Source organism: Hyla sarda, chromosome 3 (genome assembly GCF_029499605.1).
Source record: "Hyla sarda isolate aHylSar1 chromosome 3, aHylSar1.hap1, whole genome shotgun sequence".
Taxonomy (NCBI): Eukaryota; Metazoa; Chordata; class Amphibia; order Anura; family Hylidae; genus Hyla; species Hyla sarda.
The window spans coordinates 414,625,032-414,648,233 of NC_079191.1; the positions used below are offsets into that span (position 1 = coordinate 414,625,032).

General features: G+C 45.0%; 1 protein-coding gene across 3 annotated transcripts in view; it reads left to right on the forward strand.

Annotated features, from left to right (window-relative positions):
* The window catches only part of PPP2R5A (protein phosphatase 2 regulatory subunit B'alpha), a 118,027-nt gene extending 95,847 nt beyond the window's left edge, over nucleotides 1-22,180 (forward strand). For 2 of the 3 annotated variants that reach the window (XM_056568264.1, XM_056568265.1), the window contains exons 8-13: nucleotides 3,181-3,234; nucleotides 9,394-9,444; nucleotides 10,980-11,099; nucleotides 13,434-13,561; nucleotides 16,721-16,822; nucleotides 19,851-22,180. In XM_056568264.1, coding sequence (XP_056424239.1) covers nucleotides 3,181-3,234; nucleotides 9,394-9,444; nucleotides 10,980-11,099; nucleotides 13,434-13,561; nucleotides 16,721-16,822; nucleotides 19,851-19,977 — 582 coding nt within the window. In that variant the 3' untranslated portion in view covers nucleotides 19,978-22,180. The remainder of the gene's footprint in view (nucleotides 1-3,180; nucleotides 3,235-9,393; nucleotides 9,445-10,979; nucleotides 11,100-13,433; nucleotides 13,562-16,720; nucleotides 16,823-19,850) is intronic. The other variant, XM_056568263.1, reaches the window with a different exon arrangement.
* The last annotated feature ends 1,022 nt before the right edge of the window (nucleotides 22,181-23,202 follow it).

A 23,202-nucleotide genomic window follows, 5' to 3' on the forward strand; every position in this document is an offset into this window, starting at 1 on the left:
TATAAAAAAGATATGTGAATAAATTAATATTCTAATAAGTCCATAAATCTGCAGATAAAAAACAAAAATAAAATAAATCCGCAAAAGGTGTGGATAGATTTTTGGGTTTGTGGTAAAATAATTGTAACATTAAGTCCATAAAAAAAAAAAAAAAAAAAGTTAATGAATGGATGATACAGAGTATCTCTCACCACTGCTTCTGGCTTGATGGATTGTGATGGATGAGTCGCAGCCTCGTGTTCTTGTGGCACTAGTCTGGCACTAGTCTGGCACTCCGGCAGGAGTGTCAGTCGGCTCGGATGCGACAACGGGTCTGGCGATGGTGGTATGCCGGGAGCAATGGAAGATCCGGGATTGGCGTCCCACGTGGAAGCAGGAGATGAGGCTATGCGATGCAGTAGATGGTAAAGTTGCAGCCAGGCAGGGCGGAGTAGGACAGATTTAACTCCTCTGTTGCCAAGATGTTTGCAGAAATCTGGCACTGTTCACACAGTTACCACCAGTGTCAATCTGCAAACATCTTGGCAACAGAGGAGTTAAATCTGTCCTACTCCGCCCTGCCTGGCTGCAACTTTACCATCTACTGCATCGCATAGCCTCATCTCCTGCTTCCACGTGGGACGCCAATCCCGGATCTTCCATTGCTCCCGGCGTACCACCATCGCCAGAACCGTTGTCGCATCCGAGCCGACTGACACTCCTGCCGGAGTGCCTGACTAGTGCCATCTGTGCTAAGTCGGCCAGCGAACGAGGTCCCCAGCGCTGAAATTGCTGCATGCTCCTCCGCTATCGGAGCTCACGGTACGCAACATCTATTTGCGCCCCCCTGCCAATGGGGCTGCTAAGGGAGACATACCAACTTGTGCCCCCCTCCATCTATTGGGGCACATGAGGAGCACAAGGCTGCGACTCATCCATCACAATCCATCAAGCCAGAAGCAGTGGTGAGAGATACTCTGTATCATCCATTCATTAACTTTTTTTTTTTATGGACTTTATGTTACAATTATTTTGCCATAAACCCAAAAATCTATCCACACCTTTTGCGGATTTATTTTATTTTTGTTTTTTATCTGCAGATTTATGGACTTATTAGAATATTAATTTATTCACATATCTTTTTTATATTTTGGATATCTCACTAGGGCCCAGTGAGATTTTCATCAGATAGTGCCAGTGTAATGTGATATTTTGTTACTGTTTTACTTATTTATATATATTTTATATTCTGAATTAAAAAACTATTTCTGAGCAAACAATGTTATATCTATCTTTGTCCACACCATTATGCACCATGGTGAGGTCCTAGAGGCATAAGCTATAGGTTTCCATTATTTAAAAATCTGTTTAACTTTCTGGCATCAGTTGATTTGAAAAAAATAATAATCTCTTCCACCGGAGTACCCCTTTAAATCTATTACATTCGCCTTGCTGCATAAATAATGTTATCTTTATTATATGGGTTAATATGATATATTTTTGTTATACTAATATAAAAAAAACTAGTACAGTAAAATCTCCCTTAGAGGACACCTCCCAAAAGCGGACAAATTTTAATTCCCTGGCAGAGTCCCATAAGACTTAATGTATTAGCACCCTCTGAATTGGGGACATTTCCAATAGCGGTCATGGACACTCCGAATAGGGGACAAAACACTAATAATAGAGGACAATACAAAACGCTCACATTAGGGGACAAAATACTCCCAATAGGGGACAACCAGGCTTATGTGCCGTCCCTACCTTGTACACAGGGCCTGAATAGTGGAAACTTTTTTTTTATTCCCCTAGAGTGTTTGCTATTGGGAGATTCTACTTTATTAACTAGTAGTAATAAAAGAAATTGTTCTTGTGTCACCACATTCTAAGAACCATACCAATTTATTTATTTATTTTCAATCAATACCCTGCTTTTTGCCTGGCATTGACAGATGCGGCGACACTAATTTTATTTTATTTTTTTAAATTTTTTTTTACCCATGAAATTCGCCATGTTGCATAAGTAATAAAACACAAAACTATAGTTGTATTGCCTTAGTCATACTGACTCCTAGCACATAACATTATTCACATCACATGATAAACAGCAAATTTAAAATGTGTTTAAAAGATAAAAAAAAATAAAAAATCTTGCTTTGTGTCCCTTACCCAGAGAGCTACTGCAAAGACGCACGTAATACTGTAAAAGCCACAGGATCCACTATGGCTAATGCAGTTGCCTCCAAACTGTGGACCTCCAGGTGTTGCAAAACTACAGCTTCCAGCATGTCTGGACATGGGAGTTGTAGCCACAGTTTGGAGACTGCTAATGTGTGTGGCCTATGGCATGTCAAAGGGGGGGCTGGGGCTGTTTTCACAACATGTACGTGGATGTATATGGGCCCCATTCAGAAAAATGCAACACCAAGAGGGGCAGAGCCATGACGTCACACCGCTCCGGCCCCTGTATCACCCGACATTACGCACAGAGCGAACTCGCTCTGTGCAGTAATGATAGCGTGGTGCCTCAGCGGCAATGCCCGGGGTCCCCAGCAGCGGGACCGCGGCGATCTGACATCTTATCCCCTATCCTTTGGATAGGGGATAAGATGTCTTGGGGCAGAGTACCCCTTTAAAGAGGAATTGACACATTATTGATCATCTGATGCTTCACAGAGTGAGGTAGGACAATAACAGAAGCCGAGATCTCCACCTATGCCTAGTACAAAGCGGCCCATTAAAATGCTCCCAACAAAGTGGCGGGCTGTTCATGTATTTGGAGAATTCCTTTTACGAAGTGCCATGCTCTGAGAATTAGTCCTGATCTGTCCCTATAAAGCTAATACTATATAATAAAATGCATTGAGAATGATATTTCAATGTTTAATCTACTAGTCAACCATGGTCAGGGTGCATTGACCCCATACAATGTTGGGTAAATATATTTACACCGAGTGGGTGAGACTCCTACGTATATATACATCTAGTGTTGGTCCTGTGCCCCTGCCCCATTATCTGAATAGTACTAGCCTATTTAGGGAAACTTTGAGGAATAGTCAAAACCCCGGTCATAACAAAAATTTTGTCTGACATCTAAAGGAGTTATGTAGGAAAAAAAACATTCATATTTAAAAGAGGAATACGCCTTTAAAATTAAATAGGGCTGCCAAAATATAACTTTATTTTTTAATGTCTCTACAGCTGGCTTATTGCGTTGTCCAGTTTTTGGAGAAGGATACCACCCTGACAGAACCAGTAAGTACAGTTCACCTCAACCCCCCACCCCTTACCCCAGTGTTTTCCCAAACTGTGTGCCTCCAGCTGTTGCAGAACTACAACTCCCAGGAAATGATATGGGATAAGATGTCTGATCTCGGGGAGTCTGGCCCCTTGGAACCTCCCCCCGATCTCCGCCACGGCACCCCAGTCATCCAGTGCCCGGAGCAGAGTTGAGAGGCGACCACATCCGTCACGCACCCTCCATTCATGTCTATGGGGGGAGGTCAGAATGCTATGTACTAACTGTCACGCCCCCTGCCTTAGACATGAATGGAGGGGATGTGGCGTAACATCACAGAAGCGGAAGCTCCAAGCTGCCATGTTCTGAATGCCGCAGTCACTGCCCCAGAGTGGATCGGGGATAACATGTTTGAGTGGAGAACCCCTTTAAAGCTAGAGACACTGAACGGTGAGGAGGAGGAGAGAGAACATGACTGAGGTCCTTTGACACATACTAAAGATTTCTTTATATATTTCTCAGTTTTATTGTCTATATAAGAGAAAATAGATTAAAGGAAAGTAGATTGAGAAAGATCTGGGATCTTTCTATGTTTAGTGTTCCTTTAACACCTACACACGTGTCCTGGATAGCAGATCTACCTAGGGTGTACTCACTTTCCCATCTGTTCCATTATGAAACTGCTGGTAAATGCCTAAAAAAAATAATACAGCAGCAAGTGTCAACAGCTTCAGAAGGTTGTCCTTCCTTCATTATACCATTTGTTTCAATGGATTGACTTTTTTATGCTAATTGAAATTGATGGCAGCCATATTGGATGTCCTATTTAGAAAGAGCTTTAGGTAATAAATGGAGAAATAGTTCCTGAAAACTTGACATAAGGACAATTGGGCCTGAGAAATCATACGGCAGATCTCATCCACTGCTGAAGTAATCAGGTATGAACAGCAGAGATGACAGGGAAGCAAAATGCAGCCTAGAGATCATACAATACTACAGAGATAGTAAATGCACATCACCCATACGAGGGGGCGTCTGCACAATCAGCCTAGATTCTAAAGCAGTAGGACTAATAATAGCTAGGCCATATATGTGGGTGTGCAGCGTGTCGTCTTTATCTGTGCCGTGAAAGGTCTTTGCTATTAAATAGCATAAACACACAAAAAAACAAGAATCTCCTGAGCCGCATTCAGGGCACACAGCAGCCGAACCTTCTTTATTTATAGGATCAGCTTCACATCAGTGACCTTAAAAGAAAGACGCGCAAATGAGCTGTATCAGGCAGACACATGAAGCGACCATTTTTAGCAATGGCTCGAAGGTTCCTGTGCAGGTGCACTCAGAAGAGGGTAGTGAGGGGGCTGTGCAGGCAGGTCATGTTATCAGATTTACCTGCACCTCTTAGATCCTCCAACTAATAATAGATCAAATAAATTCTATAGCAGTGGAACCCAACCAGGATGCCTCCAGCTGTTGCAAAACTGCAACTCTTAGCGTGTCCAGTAAGCCAAAGGCTGTCTGGGCATGCTGGGAATTGTAGTGCATTGCGGCAGAAGAGGTTCCACTTCCAGTGTATTCAAGCAACTGTAAATACATTAAAGGGGTACTCTCACCCCAAGACATCTACCCATTACTGCTTCTTCTCGGCAGTTCATAGCTCCGCCCACAGCGCGGTCGGAGCTCTTCAGAGGCGCAAAGTGGCCTCCAATCAGGGACTTGGTGTCCAATGGTTACCGAATCGACTTCGCCTCCCTTCCGGGGGATTGCTTTTTTCGATCCTGGGCCCCCAGTCGCCTTCTCTGGAGAAGCAATTTCGAGAGGCTCTCCAGTCTCTGCTTCTCCAGGGGGTTATCATTCCCGTTCCTCCAGGGGAACGGTTCCGGGGTTTTCTGTTCCAATCTTTTTGTGGTTCCCAAGAAGGACGGTTCTGTTCGTCCAATCCTAGACCTCAAGCATCTCAACCGTCCTCTTTTCATCCGTCTCTTTCGAATGGAATCTCTCAGTTTGGTGGTGGCGTCCCTGGAACAAGGGGAATTTACTTAATCGGTGGACATCAAGGATGCCTACCTCCATGTGCCGATATTTCCAGGCCATCATCGGTACCTCCGCTTTGCGGTTCCGGAGGGGCATTTTCAATTCGTAGCCGTCCCCTTCGGTCTGGCCTCGGCTCCTCGGGTCTTTACCAAGATCCTTGCGCCAGTGATGGGCCTGTTACGGTCGAGGGGAGTCTCGGTGATACCTACCTGGACGACCTTCTCATCAAGGCTCCAACCAGAGCCCAGACTCTGGAGAATGTGGACGTCACTCTCCACACTCTGGATCGCTTCGGTGGATGGTCAACCGGGACAAGTCAGTCCTCTGTCCTACCCAGTCTATAACCTTCTTGGGACTTTGCTTCGACACGGCCTCTGCCCGAATTGCCTCCCGCCGGACAAATGTCTGGCGCTTCTGTTGGGGTCCGCTCCCTTCGGACCCAGGTCAGTCCCCATCCGCACTTGTATGTAAGTCCTGGCTCGGATGGTGGCAACTATGGAGGCCGTACCCTTTGCCCAGTTTCATTACTGCCCCCTTCATCTGGCGATTCTCTCTCGGTGGGACAGGTCTCCTCTGTCCCTCGATTGTCAGATTGTTCTCCCTCGCAGGGTCCGTCAGTCTCTGCTCTGGTGGCTCCGCTCCCCCCTTCTTCTCCAAGGGCAGTCATTTCTTCCCCTTCACTAGCAGGTAGTTACAACGGATGCCAGCCTGTCGGACTGGGGCGGCGTGTTCAGGGATTGGACGGTTCAGGGACTCTGGTCTCCCCGAGAGACTCTTCTTCCGATAAACATATTGGAATTACGGGCGATTCTTCTTCGTCTTCTTCATTGGGAGTCCCGGCTTCAGTCCCGTCCTGTCCGCGTCCAGTCCGACAACGCCACGGCCAAGGCGTACATAAATCGTCAAGGCGGCTCTTGCGGCTCGGTAGCCTTGGCCGAGGTGACAAAGATTCTCATCTGGGCGGAGAGCAAGTCCCGGGACCCTTAGGCTCTGCCGTGGGTGCCCTAGTGATTCCTTGGGCGGGGTTTGCCCTACCCTATCTGTTCCCTCCCCTTCCGCTCCTTCCCAGGGTTCTGAGAAAGCTCAAAACAGAGGGCGTCCCCGCCATTCTGGTAGCTCCAGATTGGCCCGAGGGTCGTGGTACGCTGACGTAGTCAGGCTCCTGGACGACGCTCCACTGCGCCTTCCGCTCCGTCCGGACCTGCTCTCCCAGGGTCCTCTTGGCCACCCCAAATTACAGTCGCTGCATTTGACGGCGTGGCGGTTGAGACTGCGTTTTTGAGGGCCCGCGGGTTCTCTTCCCAAGTTATTCACACCATGCTAAGGGCTCGTAAGCCCTCCTCCGCAAGAATTTACCACCGTACTTGGCGGTCTTATTTTCGTTGGTGTGAAGCTCAGGATTTATCCCCTGTAGCCTTCTCGGTTCCCCGGCTTCTCTCCTTTTTGCAGTCGGTTTGGAACTGGGGTTGTCTCTCAGTTCCCTTTAAAGGTCAGGTTTCGGCCCTTGCTATTCTTTTCCAGCGGCCCCTGGCTTCTATTCTCATGTCCGGACCTTCCTTCAAGGAGTGGCGCATGCTGTTCCTCATCGTGCACCCTCTCCCCTTGGGCCTTGAGTCTGGTTCTGAGTGCCCTCCAGGGCGAACCCTTTGAGCCCCTTAGAGAGGTGTCTCTCCGCCTCCTTTCTTGGAAAGGGACGTTTCTTGTTGCTATCACCTCCATCCAGAGGGTGTCTGAATTGGCAGCTCTTTCCTGCTTGATCCACCAGGACAAGATTGTTTTCCGGCCAGATCCTTCCTTTTTGCCTAAGGTGGTTTCGGCCTTTCATATCAATGAGGACATTGTTCTCCTGTCTTTTTGCCCTGCTCCTTCTCATCCTAAGGAGCGCTTACTACACAAGCTGGATGTAGTTCGGGCTGTTCGGTCTTATCTCTCCATCACTTCTTCGTTTCGTCAGTGTGATGCCTTTTTCGTCCTTCGGAAGCTCGTCGTAAGGGACAGTCTGCTTCCAAGGCCACCATTTCTAGGTGGATTCAGTCCGCCATTTCGGAAGCCTATCGCTGTAAGGGGAAGATTCCTCCTTTCAGGGTTGTGGCTCAATCTAACGTTCTGTTTGGGCTCTCCAGAATAGAGCCTCGGCCTCGCAGATTTGCAAGGCGGCTACCTGGTCGTCTTTGCACACTTCCTCGAGGTTCTACAGAGTTCATACCTTTGCATCGGCTGATGCTAGTCTGGGCCGTAAAGTGTTGCAGGCGGCAGTGGAACGGCCATCTGCCTGACTGCTTTTCTTCCCACCCAAGGGACGGCTTTGGTACGTCCCACGGTCTGTGTCCCCCAATGGAGCCGATAGAGAAAAGGAGATTTTTTAACACTTACCGTAAAATCTTTCTCGAAGGATCCATTGGGGGACACAGCTCCCGCCCTTTTTTGGGGTTTCCTTTGGTTCTCTCTCCGAGGGTGTGTTCAGTTATATTTTTCTCTTCTGGTTCTCGTACAGTTTGGGTTTTCTTTGACCTGTTGGTCCTCTCCTATTGCTCTGGAACTTAAGCTGATTACATCAGGGCCTGAAGGCGGGTATATCCTGCTGGGAGGAGCCGACTTATTTTATTACCATAGTGTCACACCTCCTAGAGACAGCAGCATACACCCACGGTCTGTGTCCCCCCAATGGATCCTTCGAGAAAGAGATTTTACGATAAGTGTTAAAAAAAAATCTCCTTTTTGGGGGCTTCTGATTCTATGCAGTGCACTTTTCAGTAAAAATGACACCATATCAGTAAAAATGACACCATATCTTTGTAGGTCCATATGGTTACAAGGATACCTAATTTATATAGGTTTTATTTTACTACTTTAAAAAAAATTATAACTACATGCGCCAAAGTTAGTTGTGTAAAATTTAATTTTGGACTTTGGAATTTTTTTTTACATGTACGCCATTGACCGTGTGGTTTAATTAACATTATATTTTTTATAGTTCGGACATTTACGCAGTCGGCGATACCACATATGTTTATTTTTATTTACATATTTATTTTTAAATGGGAAAAGGGGGGTGATTCAAACTTTTATTAGGGAAGGGGTTAAATCATATATATTTAGCCCCCTCAAAACTGGAGCAGCAGCCCGGCACACTAATCCCCTATCCTGTGTATAGGAGATAGACTTTTAGCACTGAATACTCCTTAAAGGGGTAAGATGTCTATGGGTGGAATACCCCTTTATGGTCTATTCACACATACAGTATTCTGCGCAGATTTGATGGGCAGGATTCTCTGCTGCAGATTTCAGCGTAAACAGCTTGAAATCCTGCGCATCAAATCTGTGCAGAATACTGTACGTGGGAATAGACCCTTAAGTAGTATTCTGCGTTGTCCGTAGGGAGAAAGAGTCAGAGCTCTGGGACTTCCTGCGATCTCCAGCACACAGCTCTGAATCTCCCTGCTGCATGGAGAGCAGGGTTGACATGTGCACCATGTGTTCTCTATGGCAGCACTTGAAATACAGAGCAATGGTTATCCCTGGCGCTTTCATGGCCAATGCACAACGCATAGAGTGCGTGCTGACCCTTCGTTCATCCAGCAGGGAGATTAAGGGCTGTGCTCTGGAGAACATACTTATCCCCTCTCTTAGTAATTGCAAAACTACAACTCTCAGCATGCCCGGACAGCCAGGGGCTGTCCGGGCATGCTGGGAGTTGTAGTTTTGCAACAGCTGGAGGCACCCTGGTTGGGTAAACGCTTTCCTAGCCTATCCCCTTTAACTTTTTGAATGTTGGCGTACCCCTTTAAGTACAGTAGGAGGGACAGGTATACAGGGCCCCGGCATTCATATATCTGAATAAGTAAAATCAAGGACGATAAATGGTGCACTCGTCTCTGGAATTTCTAGTTTGTGCCCAATAGAAGCTTAAAATAGAGCGCAGCTGCAGATCCTTGAAGGAAATCTTCTCCATTCTTGGGGGCAATTACAGTCATCAGCCAAAGCTCTGCTATAAACTATAAGCGTCTACAAAGCTTTAGACAGCTTAAGGAATGAGTACAAGGAGCTCTAGTTAAGAACTGCTGAAACCGAGGGGCGAGGAAGGAGTTTAGAATGTCTGTCTGTTCCCATTTGCATATTAACAATTCTCGCTTTCATTTCAGGTTATTAGAGGATTGCTGAAATTCTGGCCTAAAACCTGCAGCCAGAAAGAGGTAAGGAGCTGATTTTCAGTAAAGATAGCAACACAGTCCTCTTAGGAGCCTGTCCAGAAATAGCATCCTATAGCACTCCTGGCACTGTTGCCTTAAATCCTACACAGAACAGGTTTTGTCCCTTTTAGGTTTTGTCCCTTTTTAGGTTTTGTCCCTTTTAGGTTTTGTCCCTTTTAGGTTTTGTCCCTTTTAGGTTTTGTCTAGAGATGAGCGAACTTACAGTAAATTCGATTCGTCACGAACTTCTCGGCTCGGCAGTTGATGACTTTTCCTACATAAATTAGTTCAGCTTTCAGGTGCTCCCGTGGGCAGGAAAAGGTGGATACAGTCCTAGGAGACTCTTTCCTAGGACTGTATCAACCTTTTCCAGCCCACCGGAGCACCGGAAAGCTGAACTAATTTATGCAGGAAAAGTCAGCAACCGCCGAGCCGAGAAGTTTGTGACGAATCGAATTTACTGTAAGTTCGCTCATCTCTAGTTTTGTCCCTGTCTTTCGGTACAGTTTGTGCGCCTGACATTTTGGTTGACACGCGACATATATAAATGTACATGTAAATAATTTGTTAAAGGGGTACTCCGGTGAAAACCTTTTTTCTTTTAAATCAACTGGTGGCAGAAAGTTAAACATATTTGTAAATTACTTCTATTAAAAAATCTTAATCCTTCCTGTACTTATTAGCTGCTGAATACTACAGAGGAAATTATTTTCTTTTTGGAATGCTCTCTGATGACATCACGACCACAGTGCTCTTTGCTGACGTTATTATAATAATAAGAACGCTTTATTTATTGTTGTCCTTAGTGGGCTTTGAACCCAAGTTTCCAGCACTGCAAGGCAGCAGTGCTAACCACTGAGCCACCATGCTGCCCTTAGCATACATCTGCTATGCATGGTTGCTAAAAATGGACAGAGATGTCAGCAGAGAGCATCAGTGTTCCAAAAAGAAATTAGCTGCTGAATGCTACAGAGGAAATTCCTTTCTTTTTGGAACACTGATGACATCACAAACACAGTGCTCTCTGCTGACATCTCTGTCCGTTTTTAGCAACCATGCATAGCAGATGTATGCTAAGGGCAACATGGTGGCTCAGTGGTTAGCACTGCTGCCTTGCAGTGCTGGGGACTTGGGTTCAAATCCCACTAAGGACAACAATAAATAAAGCATTATTATTATTATTATAATAACGTCAGCAGAGAGAACTGTGGTCGTGATGTCATCAGAGAGCATTCCAAAAAGAAAAGAATTTCCTCTGTAGTATTCAGCAGCTAATAAGTACAGGAAGGATTAAGATTTTTTTAATAGAAGTAATTTACAAATATGTTTAACTTTCTGCCACCAGTTGATTTAAAAGAAAAAAGGTTTTCACCGGAGTACCCCTTTAATGGCGCCTATTCATTATTTCTTATACAAGCATCCCATTTTCTGCTCCACTTAGTGACTGCTCTATTATTACCATACCACGTCCACCATTTATCTAGTATGACCTGACAACCGCGTCCTCTTTTAACAGCCGTACGTTTGCTTTACCACAGGTGATGTTCTTGGGCGAAATAGAAGAAATTCTGGACGTCATTGAGCCGACGCAGTTTAAAAAGATTCAAGAACCTTTATTTAAGCAAATATCGAAATGCGTCTCCAGCTCTCACTTTCAGGTATAATCGTGTATTATTCTGTAATAATGTCCCACGCATGAGGTGTAGGGTAAATTTCTTCATTAAAGGGGTACTCAAGTGGAAACTTTTTTTATTTTTATTTTTAATGAACTGGTGCCAGAAAGTTAAACAGATTTGTAAATGACTTCTATTAAAAAAATCTTTACCCTTCCAGTACTTTTTAGCAGCTGTATGCTACAAAGGAATTTTTTTATCTTTTTGAATTTCTTTTTTGTCTTGTCCACAGTGCTCTCTCCTGACACCTCTGTCCGTGTCAGGAACTGTCCAGAGCAGCATAGGTTTGCAATGGGGATTTTCTACTGCTCTGGACAGTTCGTGATACGGGCATCAGGTGTCAGCAGAGAGCACTATGGACAAGACAAAAAAGAAATTAAAAAAGAAAAGCATTTCCTCTGTAGCATACAGCTGCTAAAAAGTACTGGAAGGGTAATGATTTTTTTAATGGAAGTTATTTACAAATCTGTTAACTTTCTGGCACCACCGGAGTACCCCTTTTAGTATAAAGCCAAAATGGAAAATGTTTTATCTATTGCACAATGTGATCTTTTGTGAGAATCTAGAAATTGCAAGGATGGTGCAGCTTACAGCATGAGACTAGGAATCACAGAGGTTAAAGGGGGTACTCACCCACAGACATCTTATTCCTTATCCAAAGGATAAGATGTCTGGTCGCTGGGACCTCCCGCGATCTCCGTGCTGCACCTGGCATTTTAAACAGTATGTGTCGAAAGTTGGGTTTCCGCGGCCGGAGACATCACGCCACCTCCATTCATGTCTTTAGACTGGGTGCTGCACAGAGTTATAGGAGTTCTCATTTCTGCAGACCTCTTATCCCCTTTATCCTTTGGGTAGGGGACAAGATGTCTCTGGGCGGAGTACCCCTTTAACTGAATATGCACCTATACCCAAATGTGCAAATAAAGTTTAGGAAACCAATACAAAGAGGCAGTCCTCAGGTGTACCTAGTTGCGGAAAGCTAGAATGAAGAAAAGTAGAGTGGGTGGTAAGATAAAGGCTTGAGATAAATATGTAAACTTAAATAATAAAAAAGTTTGTATAAGGAAAAAAGAGCCGCAATCCTATTGGCTCAAAAGGTTACATTAAGTACTCTCTTTATTAAAAGATAAAAAGAAAAGTCTAAAAATAGAATATAATCTGATACAATAATGTATGATGCAATGTGGTTGTTGTAGGGTTAGAGATTTGTCTTTGTGGTGATTCCTTGTGCCACTGTTTCCCAACCAGGGTGCCTCCGGCTGTTGCAAAACCACAACTTCCAGCATGCCCGGACAGCCTTTGGCTGTCTGTGCATGCTGGGAGTTTTAGTTTTGCAACAACTGGAGGCACCCTAGTTGGGAAACACTGCCTTATATCACCTGTGAAAAGTAGGGATCAACAGAGATCGATTTTTTTAAGGGCCGATACCGATAATCTGTCACCTTTCAGGCCGATAGTTTATACCGATATTCCGGTATAAGTTATCGGCTATTTCAACCCCCCACCCCACACACACACGCGGCAGAAGCCGTTGCAGATCAATGATTTAAAGCGGGCGCTTTAAATCAATGAACTGCAGCGGCTTTTGCCGGGCCAGAGACCGCCGCGGCCGCCCACTTCTCTCCCCCTGCCTGTCCTGGGCTCCTGAGTCTAACCATCACAGTTGCCCCATCGCCTCCCGAACCCCCCTCCCCATCCTCTGCCTACATACCGCCACCGCCCCATCGCCTCCCCCCATCCCCGGTGTTATAATTACCTGTTCCTGGGGTCCGCGATACTTCTGGCTCTATCGGCGTCCTGCGCTGTCACTGTGCGCACTGATGGTGACATTGCGTTGGGGACATCACTCGTCATTGCACAGCGCACAGCAACAGTGCAGGAGCCAGAAGGATTGCGGACCACGGGAACAAGTAATTATAACACCGGGGATGGGGGGAGGCGATGGGGCAGCGGCATTTGGCCAGAGGATGGGGGGAGGCGATGGGGCAGCGGCATGTGGCCAGAGGATGGGGGGAGGCAATGGGGCAGCGGCGGCGGTCATCTCTGGCCGTGGGGGCGGGGCATTATTGGCATATCGGCAAGGTAATTGCCGATACCGATAATGTCCAAAATCGGGATTATCGGCCGATAATATTGGCCAAACCGATAATCGGTCGATCCCTAGTGAAAAGACGTGACCTGTTGGAGGGACTGCGCTTGGTAAACACAGACCTATGAGAATCATGACATGCTGTGCATTGTAGTCTTATAATGGCAAAAGAACTACAGGTTGCAGACTTTTTAAAATGTTGTTCTATTTATTTCCTACTTTTGCAGGTCGCTGAGCGGGCCCTGTACTTCTGGAACAATGAGTATATCCTCAGCCTAATAGAGGAGAATATCGATAAAATTCTGCCCATCATGTTTGGTAGCCTGTACAAAATCTCCAAAGAACACTGGAACCCGTAAGTACATAGGCCCAGATTCATCAAAGAATGTCTACGGTAGAGCTATTTTCCCACGTTTATTTGGGTGGTGGGTTTGACTAGCGTCCATCTTATTTATCAAGGAGGTGCAGCAGGATGATGAGTTTTGCTCAGCTCTGCTGTGGTGGGAAAAGCTCTACCACATACACTTTTTCTAGACACTTGTGAGGGAGGGAAGTAGACACTTTCCTGGGTCCTGAATTTGGCAGGTTAGGTGTTTTTACTTACTTTCACAGAGCTGCCGCGACAGTTTTATTTGCATTTTAGACGCTACAATCAAATTTGATTGCTGTGTCTAAGGGGTTAAAGCCAGGCAGCACTGTGATCGGTGATGTCTGGCATCAGAGATGGGTCCTGGCGGCAGATAGTCGCCAGGACCACCCAGCTATGACCTGCGCTCAGCTCCTGAGTGCGTGTCATAGAAAGGGAGGGGGACGCTGTCGTCCACAAGAGGTTAAAGGTTGAATTGCGGATGGTAGAAGTGATTCTTACGCCTACTGGTAGGTGGTGTAGCTTTGTGCCAAAAAAAAAAAAAAAAGTGCCTTTGCACATTAAATAGCGACTATTGTCAAAAGTTACAAATTATAAATACGTGAGCACTGCATGGTCAGAAAGACAAAGTTCTACAGGTAGGCAAAAAGCGTGAAACTGTCTATATCAAAAGACGCATAAAAGTCACTAAATATGCTGCTTGCGCCTGAACTGCGCCAAAACGTAAACCAAAAAAAAAATGCTCTAAAAGCAATGATAAATCTCCCCCATAGACTTTTATTTTTTTAATCTTGCATACTGTAGGTTGTTGTCTTATTTGGTTCACATGAGTGAGAGAGAGATGGCTAGTGGCCCAGTTGCCTGACCTCATATCTTTACATATTCTTCCCTTTTTTTGTAAAATAATGGAGACCTCATGGTGAGAGATTTCTAGTGCCGTATTCATGGCTGCTGTCATAGGCCTAATATTTACAGGGCCTCACGCCTAAGTCCAGCTGCAATCACTAGTGCACAGCAGCGCCCCACACACTTGCTGGCTGTGTAGACGTTTATGCAGTGAATGTGTTGGATCTGCAAGCCTGACGGAGAGGGGAGTTTTTTATTTTTTTATTTTTTACTTTAAATAGTTTTTTTTATTGACGATTTTTGACAACTAGGAATCTTTCCAATATTGCCATTTTCATGCAAAGGAGGAATATGTGCCAGTGCCAGAGGCAATAATTTCTTCAAATGCAAAGGTGGTATTCATTTTCTGTATAACTTTCAAAATATAGTGGTCCCTCAACTTACAATGGCCTCAACATACAATAGTTTCAACATACAATGGTCTTTTCTGGACCATTGTAACTTATACGGAAAAATGAAAAAGTTATAGGTCTTCAAAATAGAGGGATTTTAAACGTACTAATTTGTTTAAACAGTTCGCGATTTTTTTAAGCGCAACAGTAATAGAAAAGTATGTTATCACGGGTATCATTTTAATTGTATTGACCCAAAGAATAAAGAACACATGTCATTTTTACAGTAAATTGTACGGCGTGAAAACGAAACCTTCCAAAATTAGCAAAATTGCAGTTTTCTTTTTAATTTCCCCACACAAATAGTATTTTTTTGGTTGCGTCATACATTTTATGATATAATGAGTGATGGCATTACAACGGACAACTGGTCGCGCATAAAACAAGCCCTCATACTAGTCTGTGGATGAAAATAAGAGTTATGATTTTTTGAAGGCGAGGAGGAAAAAACTAAAACGTAAAAATGAAATTGTCCTTAAGGGGTTAATGTAGCTCAGTAGGAGAAATCTAACACATTTGACTTTGCACTTACCGTATATACTCGAGTATAAGCCGAGTTTTTCAGCACGATTTTTCGTGCTGAAAACACCCCCCTCGGCTTATACTCGAGTGAACTCCCCCACCCGCAGTGGTCTTCAACCTGCGGACCTCCAGAGGTTTCAAAACTACAACTCCCAGCAAGCCCGGGCAGCCATCGGCTGTCCGGGCTTGCTGGGAGTTGTAGTTTTGAAACCTCCGGAGGTCCGCAGGTTGAAGACCACTGCGGCCTTCAACATCATCCAGCCCCCTCTCACCCCCTTTAGTTCTGAGTACTCACCTCCGCTCGGCGCTGGTCCGGTCCTGCAGGACTGTCCGGAGAGGAGGTGGTCCGGTGGGATACTGGTTCCGGGCTGCTATCTTCACCGGGGAGGCCTCTTCTAAGCGCTTCGGGCCCGGCCTCAGAATAGTCACGTTGCCGTGACAACGACGCAGAGGTGCGTTCATTGCCAACGTACTTCTGCGTCATTGTCAAGGCAACGCCTCTATTCCGGGCCGGAAGCGCGGAGAAGAGGCGCCCCCGGTGAAGATAGCAGCCCGGACCACCTCCTCACCGGACCACCTCCTCTCCGGACAGCCCTGCAGGACCGGACCAGCGCCGAGCGGAGGTGAGTACTCAGAACTAAAGGGGGTGAGAGGGGGGCTGGATGATGTTGAAGGCCGCAGTGGTCTTCAACCTGCGGACCTCCGGAGGTTTCAAAACTACAACTCCCAGCAAGCCCGGACAGCCGATGGCTGCCCGGGCTTGCTGGGAGTTGTAGTTTTGAAACCTCTGGAGGTCCGCAGGTTGAAGACCACTGAGGGCGAATGATGAGAAGAGGATGATGAAGGGGGGGTGTGGGGATGATGAAGGGGGGTGGGGATGATGAAGGGGGGGGGTGTGGGATGATTACAAGGGGATGATGAAGGGGGGATGTGTGGGATGATAAGGGGATGATGAAGGGGGGATGTGTGGGATGATAAGGGGATGATGAAGGGGGGATGTGCGGGATGATAAGGGGATGATGAAGGGGGATGTGTGGGATGATGACAAGGGGATGATGAAGGGGGGATGTGTGGGATGATAAGGGGATGATGAAGGGGGGATGTGTGGGATGATAAGGGGATGATGATGAGGATGTTAATGACGGGTCTGGATGATGACAGGGGGGGATGAGGTATTTCCCACCCTAGGCTTATACTCGAGTCAATAACTTTTCCTGGGATTTTGGGTTGAAATTAGGGGTCTCGGCTTATACTCGGGTCGGCTTATACTCGAGTATATACGGTATGTTGTGAAATGTCAGTAATTTTTCCCTTTATAACCATACAGGACAATTGTAGCCCTGGTATACAACGTGTTGAAAACGTTAATGGAAATGAATGGGAAACTCTTTGATGATCTTACAGGCTCCTATAAAGCGGAACGTCAAAGGTACAGTCTATAATTTTATCCTATGTAAACCATATGTTGTGCTTATGCTTATAGTTAAAGGGAATCTGAAATCCCCATCATCCACCCTATAATGAATATGAAGATTAATAGTGCAGGTGATGCTGGTTAAAACACAGTTTACCTTTTTAAAAGTCCATGCAGCCGTTCTGTTGTAATCCTTAGAAGAGAGGATATGCAAATTAGCCTTTCTGAGCACAGGAGGCGTTCTTTATGCCTATCCTAGCTACCCTGTTTACACCCTACCCCGAAAATAAGCCCTAGCTGGATTATCGGGGTGGGCTGCAATATAAGCCCTACCCCAAAAATAAGACCTAGGGCCAGGGGTACTCAACTGGCGGAGCGCAGCCATCAGTAATGTGATGCGGACCCCCCCCCCCCCCCGCCCCCACCTTTGGCTGGTCCCTTGGCAAGTTAAATGAGCCGGGGCAGGGACGCTGTCGCTTTTAAACGTATGCACGCCCGACGTTACGGACGTGTCCCTGCTCCGGCTGCTACCGGTAAGCTGCAGAAGAAGATCCCGCCGCCGAGAGCTGCAGCTTCAGTTGCGGATGCTATGAAGGTGGGGAAGTGCTGGTTTATTATGGCAGAGGGGTGGGGGGCACTGTAGCAGTGTGGAGGATGGGGGGGGCTGCAGGAGTGTGGAGGATGGGGGGCTGTGGCAGTGTGGAAGATGGGGGTGTGCGGCATCCTCCACACTGCTACAGCCCTCCATCCCCCACAGCCCCCCATCCTCCACACTCCTGCAGCCCCCCATAAATAAATAAGCCCTACCCTGAAAATAAGCCCTAGTGTGTTTTTTTGTGACTAAAATTAATATAAGACCCGGTCTTATTTTCGGAGAAACACGGTATACTATGCTTCTTCTCCACTCTCCCATCAATAACTCCGCTGGACGTACTGAGGAAGAGTGATTAATATGGATAATGGAGTGGAGGGGGGCAGTTATTGTCAATGGCGGCTGGAGAAGCATTGCTCATAAAGCTAAAAGGGGTACTCCCCTGGAAAACATTTATTTATTTATTTATTTATTTTTTAAATCAACTGGTGCCAGAAAGTTAAACAGATTTGTAATTCACTTCTATTAAAAAATCTTAATCCTTCCAGTACTTATTAGCTGCTGAATACTACAAAGGAAATTATTTTCTTTTTGGAACACAGTGCTCTCTGCTGATATCATGGCCACAGTGCTCTCTGCTGACATCATGGCCACAGTGCTCTCTGCTGACATCATGGCCACAGTGCTCTCTGCTGACATCTCTGTCCATTTTAAGAAATGTCCAGAGTAGGAGAAAATCCCCATAGCAAACATATGCTGTCTGGACAGTTCTTAAAATGGACAGAGATGTCAGCAGAGAGCACTGTGCTTGTGATGTCAGCAGGGAGCACTATGTTCCAAAAAGAAAGAAAGAAAAAATAATAATGGCAGACCTCTGCGATCGCGCGGATGTCCGCCATTAACACCTCAGATGCCGTGATCAATACAGAGGACTGTATCTGCGGCAGTGCGGTACTTTGAATGGATGATCGTATCGCCCGTATCGCTGCCGCGGCACTCCAATCATCCAACATGGCGGCCGAAGGTCCCCTCACCTTGCTCCAGCCGTCTCCCGGGGTCGTCTGCTCTGGTCTGCGATCGAGCAGACCAGAGCAGAAGATGACCGATAACACTGATCAGTGCTATGTCCTATGCATAGCACTGAACAGTATTAGCAATTGAATGATTGCTATAAATAGTCCCCTATGGGGACTATTAAAGTGTAAAAAATAAAAGTAAAACAAATGTGAAAAACCCCCTCCTCCAATAAAAACTTAAATTGTCCCATTTTCCCTATTTCACCCCCAAAAAGTGTGAAAAAATATTTTATATACATATTTGGTATCGCCGCGTGCGTAAATATCCCAACTATTAAAATAAAATGTTGATACCTTACGGTGAACGGCGTGAAGATAATAAAAAAAAAAAGTCCAAAATAGCTGCTTTTTTATAATATTTTATTCCCCAAAAAAATTTTATACAAAAAAGTATTACGTTTTATACAAGCAAATATGGTATCAATAAAAAGTACAGATCATGGCGCAAAAAATGAGCCCTCACACCGCCGCTTATACAGAAAAATGAAAAAGTTATAGGTCTCCAAAATAGGGGGATTTTAAATGTACTAATTTGGTTAAACAGTTTACAATTTTTAAGCGCAACAGTAATAGAAAAGTGTGTTATCATGGGTATAATTTTTATCGTAATAGTATTTTTTGGGTTGCACCATACATTTTATGGTAAAGTGAGTGATGGCATTACAACAGACAACTGGCTGGGCAAAAAACAAGCCCTCATACTAGTCTGTGGATGAAAATATAAAAGAGTTATGATTTTTTGAAGGCGAGGAGGAAAAAAACAAAAACTTAAGGCCCAATGGGCTGAATCCTTAAGGGGTTAAAGAAACCTCCATTGCTCAGAATGGCAAATATACATGCATGTGCGTGTATATATGTTATTTTTTAATTAGTTCATATAACATTCTGGTTACTTGCAGTTTCCACTAGGGGGAGGTAAGAAGCTTCTTGAAGACAGATTAAAGGGGTACTCAGCGTTTGGAACAAACTGTTCCGAACTCTGCAGCTGGAGCCGGGAGCTTGTGATGTCATAGCCCCGCCCCCTTATGATTTCACACCCCGCCCCCTCAATGCAAGTCTACGGGAAGGGGCGTGATGACATTGAGGGGGCGGGGCTTTGACGTCACTAGCTCCCGACTGCAGCGTTCGGAACAGTTTGTATCAGTAAGCTCCCCCTAGTGTTGGCAGCAGGCAGCCAGAATATTAACATTTAACTATTGCTGTATAAAGGGAAATAGGAAATTTGGACCTGTGTAGCAGAAATTAAAACTCCTATAGAGACAAATCTTGAAATTTTTCAGCGGAGTGTTTTGGACCTATTCAGGTACCTGTGAAGTATAGCTTCCTGTTTTCATTGTGTCCAATGTAATGTTGTACAAATATACTTATCCCCCAGGGAGAAGAAGAAGGAGCTGGAGCGTGAGGAGTTGTGGAGGAGGCTGGATGACCTGCAGCTGAAGAAGGCCCTGGCAGATCAGCAGAACAGTGCTTTCAATGTACAGAATAATACAAGTGCCAAATAGACCACCGGACATCAACCTCTGCTTCATAGGCATACTTTTTGTATATTTTTTTTCTGTTCTTATTCCCTGAAATTGTAAAGTAAAAGCCAACCTTTTTTTTGGGAGGGGACACATCTCTCCATCCTGAGAATTGCTCAACTCTGAGAGGGGCCAGTGATACATTGCAGGGCAACTTGTTGCTGACCCCTCGAGCGGCGGGCGCACTAGCAAGCTCTGTGTTACAGCATTGTAGTGACGGAAACTGGGGAGGAGAATATTACATTTTTTTTATAACCTTTAATTTGCGTGAGGTAATTCTGGGGGTGGTGAGAATTATGACTTGAATTCTTTAATATTATATATATATTATTTTTTTTTTTGATCGTGTTGCACATAGGTGTATTAGTCTGCTATGTACATTTTTTTCTTGGCATTTTACATGTGTTAATCTCTGTTCTCTGTTTGGAGGTTCTAAATGCACACGCGGTGTACACCCTCAGCGATGGCAGCCATCTTATGGGCAAAACCAGTTGCCATGGAAATGCAGCTCCCTGGGGACTGGTGTCCTAATACTAGACACTAGTGACTTATATTTTCCCCCATAATTGGTACCCATCATTGTTACTATAGATCTTGGCTATGTAGATAGGTTTCTATGGAAAAGAAGGTACTTTCTTGACTACCAGCTATAAGGGCCTTGTAGATGCAGATTATTTTTTTATATTGGGGCATTAGGGATGCGGTGTTGGGGGACATAGCCTCAGCTTAATTTCCTGCAGACTGAACCCCTCCAATAAGACGGCCTATAGAAGACTAACCTCACTGTAAGGTAGCTGCTCCTCCTGGGTTTACGACACGGACATGGAGTAGCCTTGCCATTCATTTACGTTGTAGCGGTCACCTATGCAAATCATTCCAATGAGTATTAGACAACGTTGAGTGAGTGGCAAGCAAGTATTAGTGACGTCTGTGTCCGTGCTGGTGTCGTGCACCTTTCCCCCTTGTGTTCCCTGAGATTATAGCCTTTTATTAATGTCTCTGTTGTCCGGGGATCAGTGGTGCACAGCCCTCTAGCTCTGTATTTTATGAGTAAATGGTCTCTTCATACAAGAATTGGTTTAGTTCTTCACTTACGGCTGCAAAAAGTGGGCCTATGTAGCGCAGCAGAGTTTGTCACTTGTTAGATCTCCGCTACATCACATGAGCAGCCTTTCCATGAGCCGACCAATGTCATGACAATCTAGCCCTGCCAGTTCACTTGGTAGCTGGTGGAACTGGCACAATAGATGCATTGATTTTTTTGTTGGCAGCTGATGCCATTGTAATGGAAATGAAGAAATGGTATATTTCATTGACATGACTGTGTTATTCACACGGGGATTGTACTCCTAATCCTCCAGCAATGTTTGTTTTGTTGGAAGTTGACATCGGTTGTAAGTGATCCACGTGTCCCCTGTCACTCATTTCTGTTAGCTTAAAGGGATTTTGTATGTATGTTGTGTCATCCTGATACAGCCCAATGGTAGTTGATAGTCCTCCACACCAATTGTTCATTTCAGCAGTTTTTACAGCTGAACTTAAGGCACAGTATAGAGCCACCAACCTCTGATCTGAGGGTGCCCACTAGTATAGCCGTTTATGGCATTATATAGAAGTGCCCTCTGCCCTGAGCACAATGAAGGCCACCCAGCCCAGGCAACTATGATGGAGCAAAGATCTTGTACCCTACACTATTCATATGCTGCTGGTGGGGTAAAACTATACTTGCCTATCCCCAGTCCTCTTCAGGTCCTGTTAGGCTACTTTCAGTCCCCGCTCTTCTCTCTTCTTTTTGTTTTGAGATAAGCGTTTACAGCAGCGGTAACCCGTCTCAGCCAATGATTGGCTGTGCGTGCAGGTCCTGTAGTAAGCGCCCGTAACAGAAGCAAAAAGAGAGACAATATGGGACATGACAAGAGCTCTGGGGGACTGGGCATAGATAAGTAAAGTTTTTTTTTATTTTTTTTAATGAACTGTTGCCAGAAAGTTAAACAGATTTATAAATGACTTCTATTAAAAAATATTTGCCCTTCCAGTACTTCTTAGCAGCTGTATGCTACAGAGGAAATTATTTTCTTTTTGAATTTCTTTTTTTGTCTTGTCCACAGTGCTCTCTGCTGACACCTGATGCCCGTATCAGGAACTGACTGTCCAGAGCAGCATAGGTTTGCAATGGGGGTTTTCTCCTGCTCTGGACAGTTCCTGATACGGGCATCAGGTGTCAGCAGAGAGCACTGTGGACAAGACAAAAAAGAAATTCCAAAAAGAAAATAATTTCCTCTGTAGCATACAGCTGCTAAGAAGTACTGGAAGGATTAAGATTTTTTTAATAGAAGCAATTTACAAATCTGTTTAACTTTCTGGCACCAGTTGATTTAAAAAAAAATAAAATAATAATATATATATAAAAATGTTTTCCACCGGAGTACCCCTTTACATTTTCTGCCAGTAAGTTCTGTGCAGAGCTTGAATCTAGGTAGGCCGCAAGTGTTTTACACCTGTAAGATCAAACCTGGTCTTTGCCCAAGGAAAATGAAAAAAGTATTTGTTACATGGTCTCATGCAGGTCTGTGACTTTTTATGGGAAGACAGCAGATGACAGATTTAATAACTGTGTCCATGAAGCTATATAGATAGATCCTTGATTTATCCTCTTATGTAGACATATACCCCTCATTTTACATATCTGACATTCAGGACCGTGGGAAAGGTTGGTGACTTGTTGACCATATTAGTTTCCTCCATCTTTCTCAAAGACACATACAATAAGGGCTCGTGCACACTATGGAAATTTCACTTGTAGCTGCCTCCCATTATTTTCAATGGACTTCTGCTCCTCTGTGCACAAACAAATGTTCTGTAGCGGAACTTTTGGGGTGGATACAGATTCTGCAGAAAGAATAAACATGTTCATTCTTTCTTCACCGGAACCTGCACGGAACTGCATTGCAGTCAGCAGGGTGATGCTGCCATTAACCATAAAGTCCGACAAGTCCCTAAGAAATGGTGGAAGGGAAGGGTTTTATTAGTTTGTATAAGAGGACAGTTTCATGACTTCACATGCCCGGGCATCAGCAGACGCCTTGGCTGTTGTCCCACCCGGCATGCAGCATTGGTTTTCTGCACCCACTATTAAATCGGGTGGAAGAGAAAGGAGCTGTGCAACCCCTGAATAAAAATAATCTGTAACTCACTATAGGCAGTTAA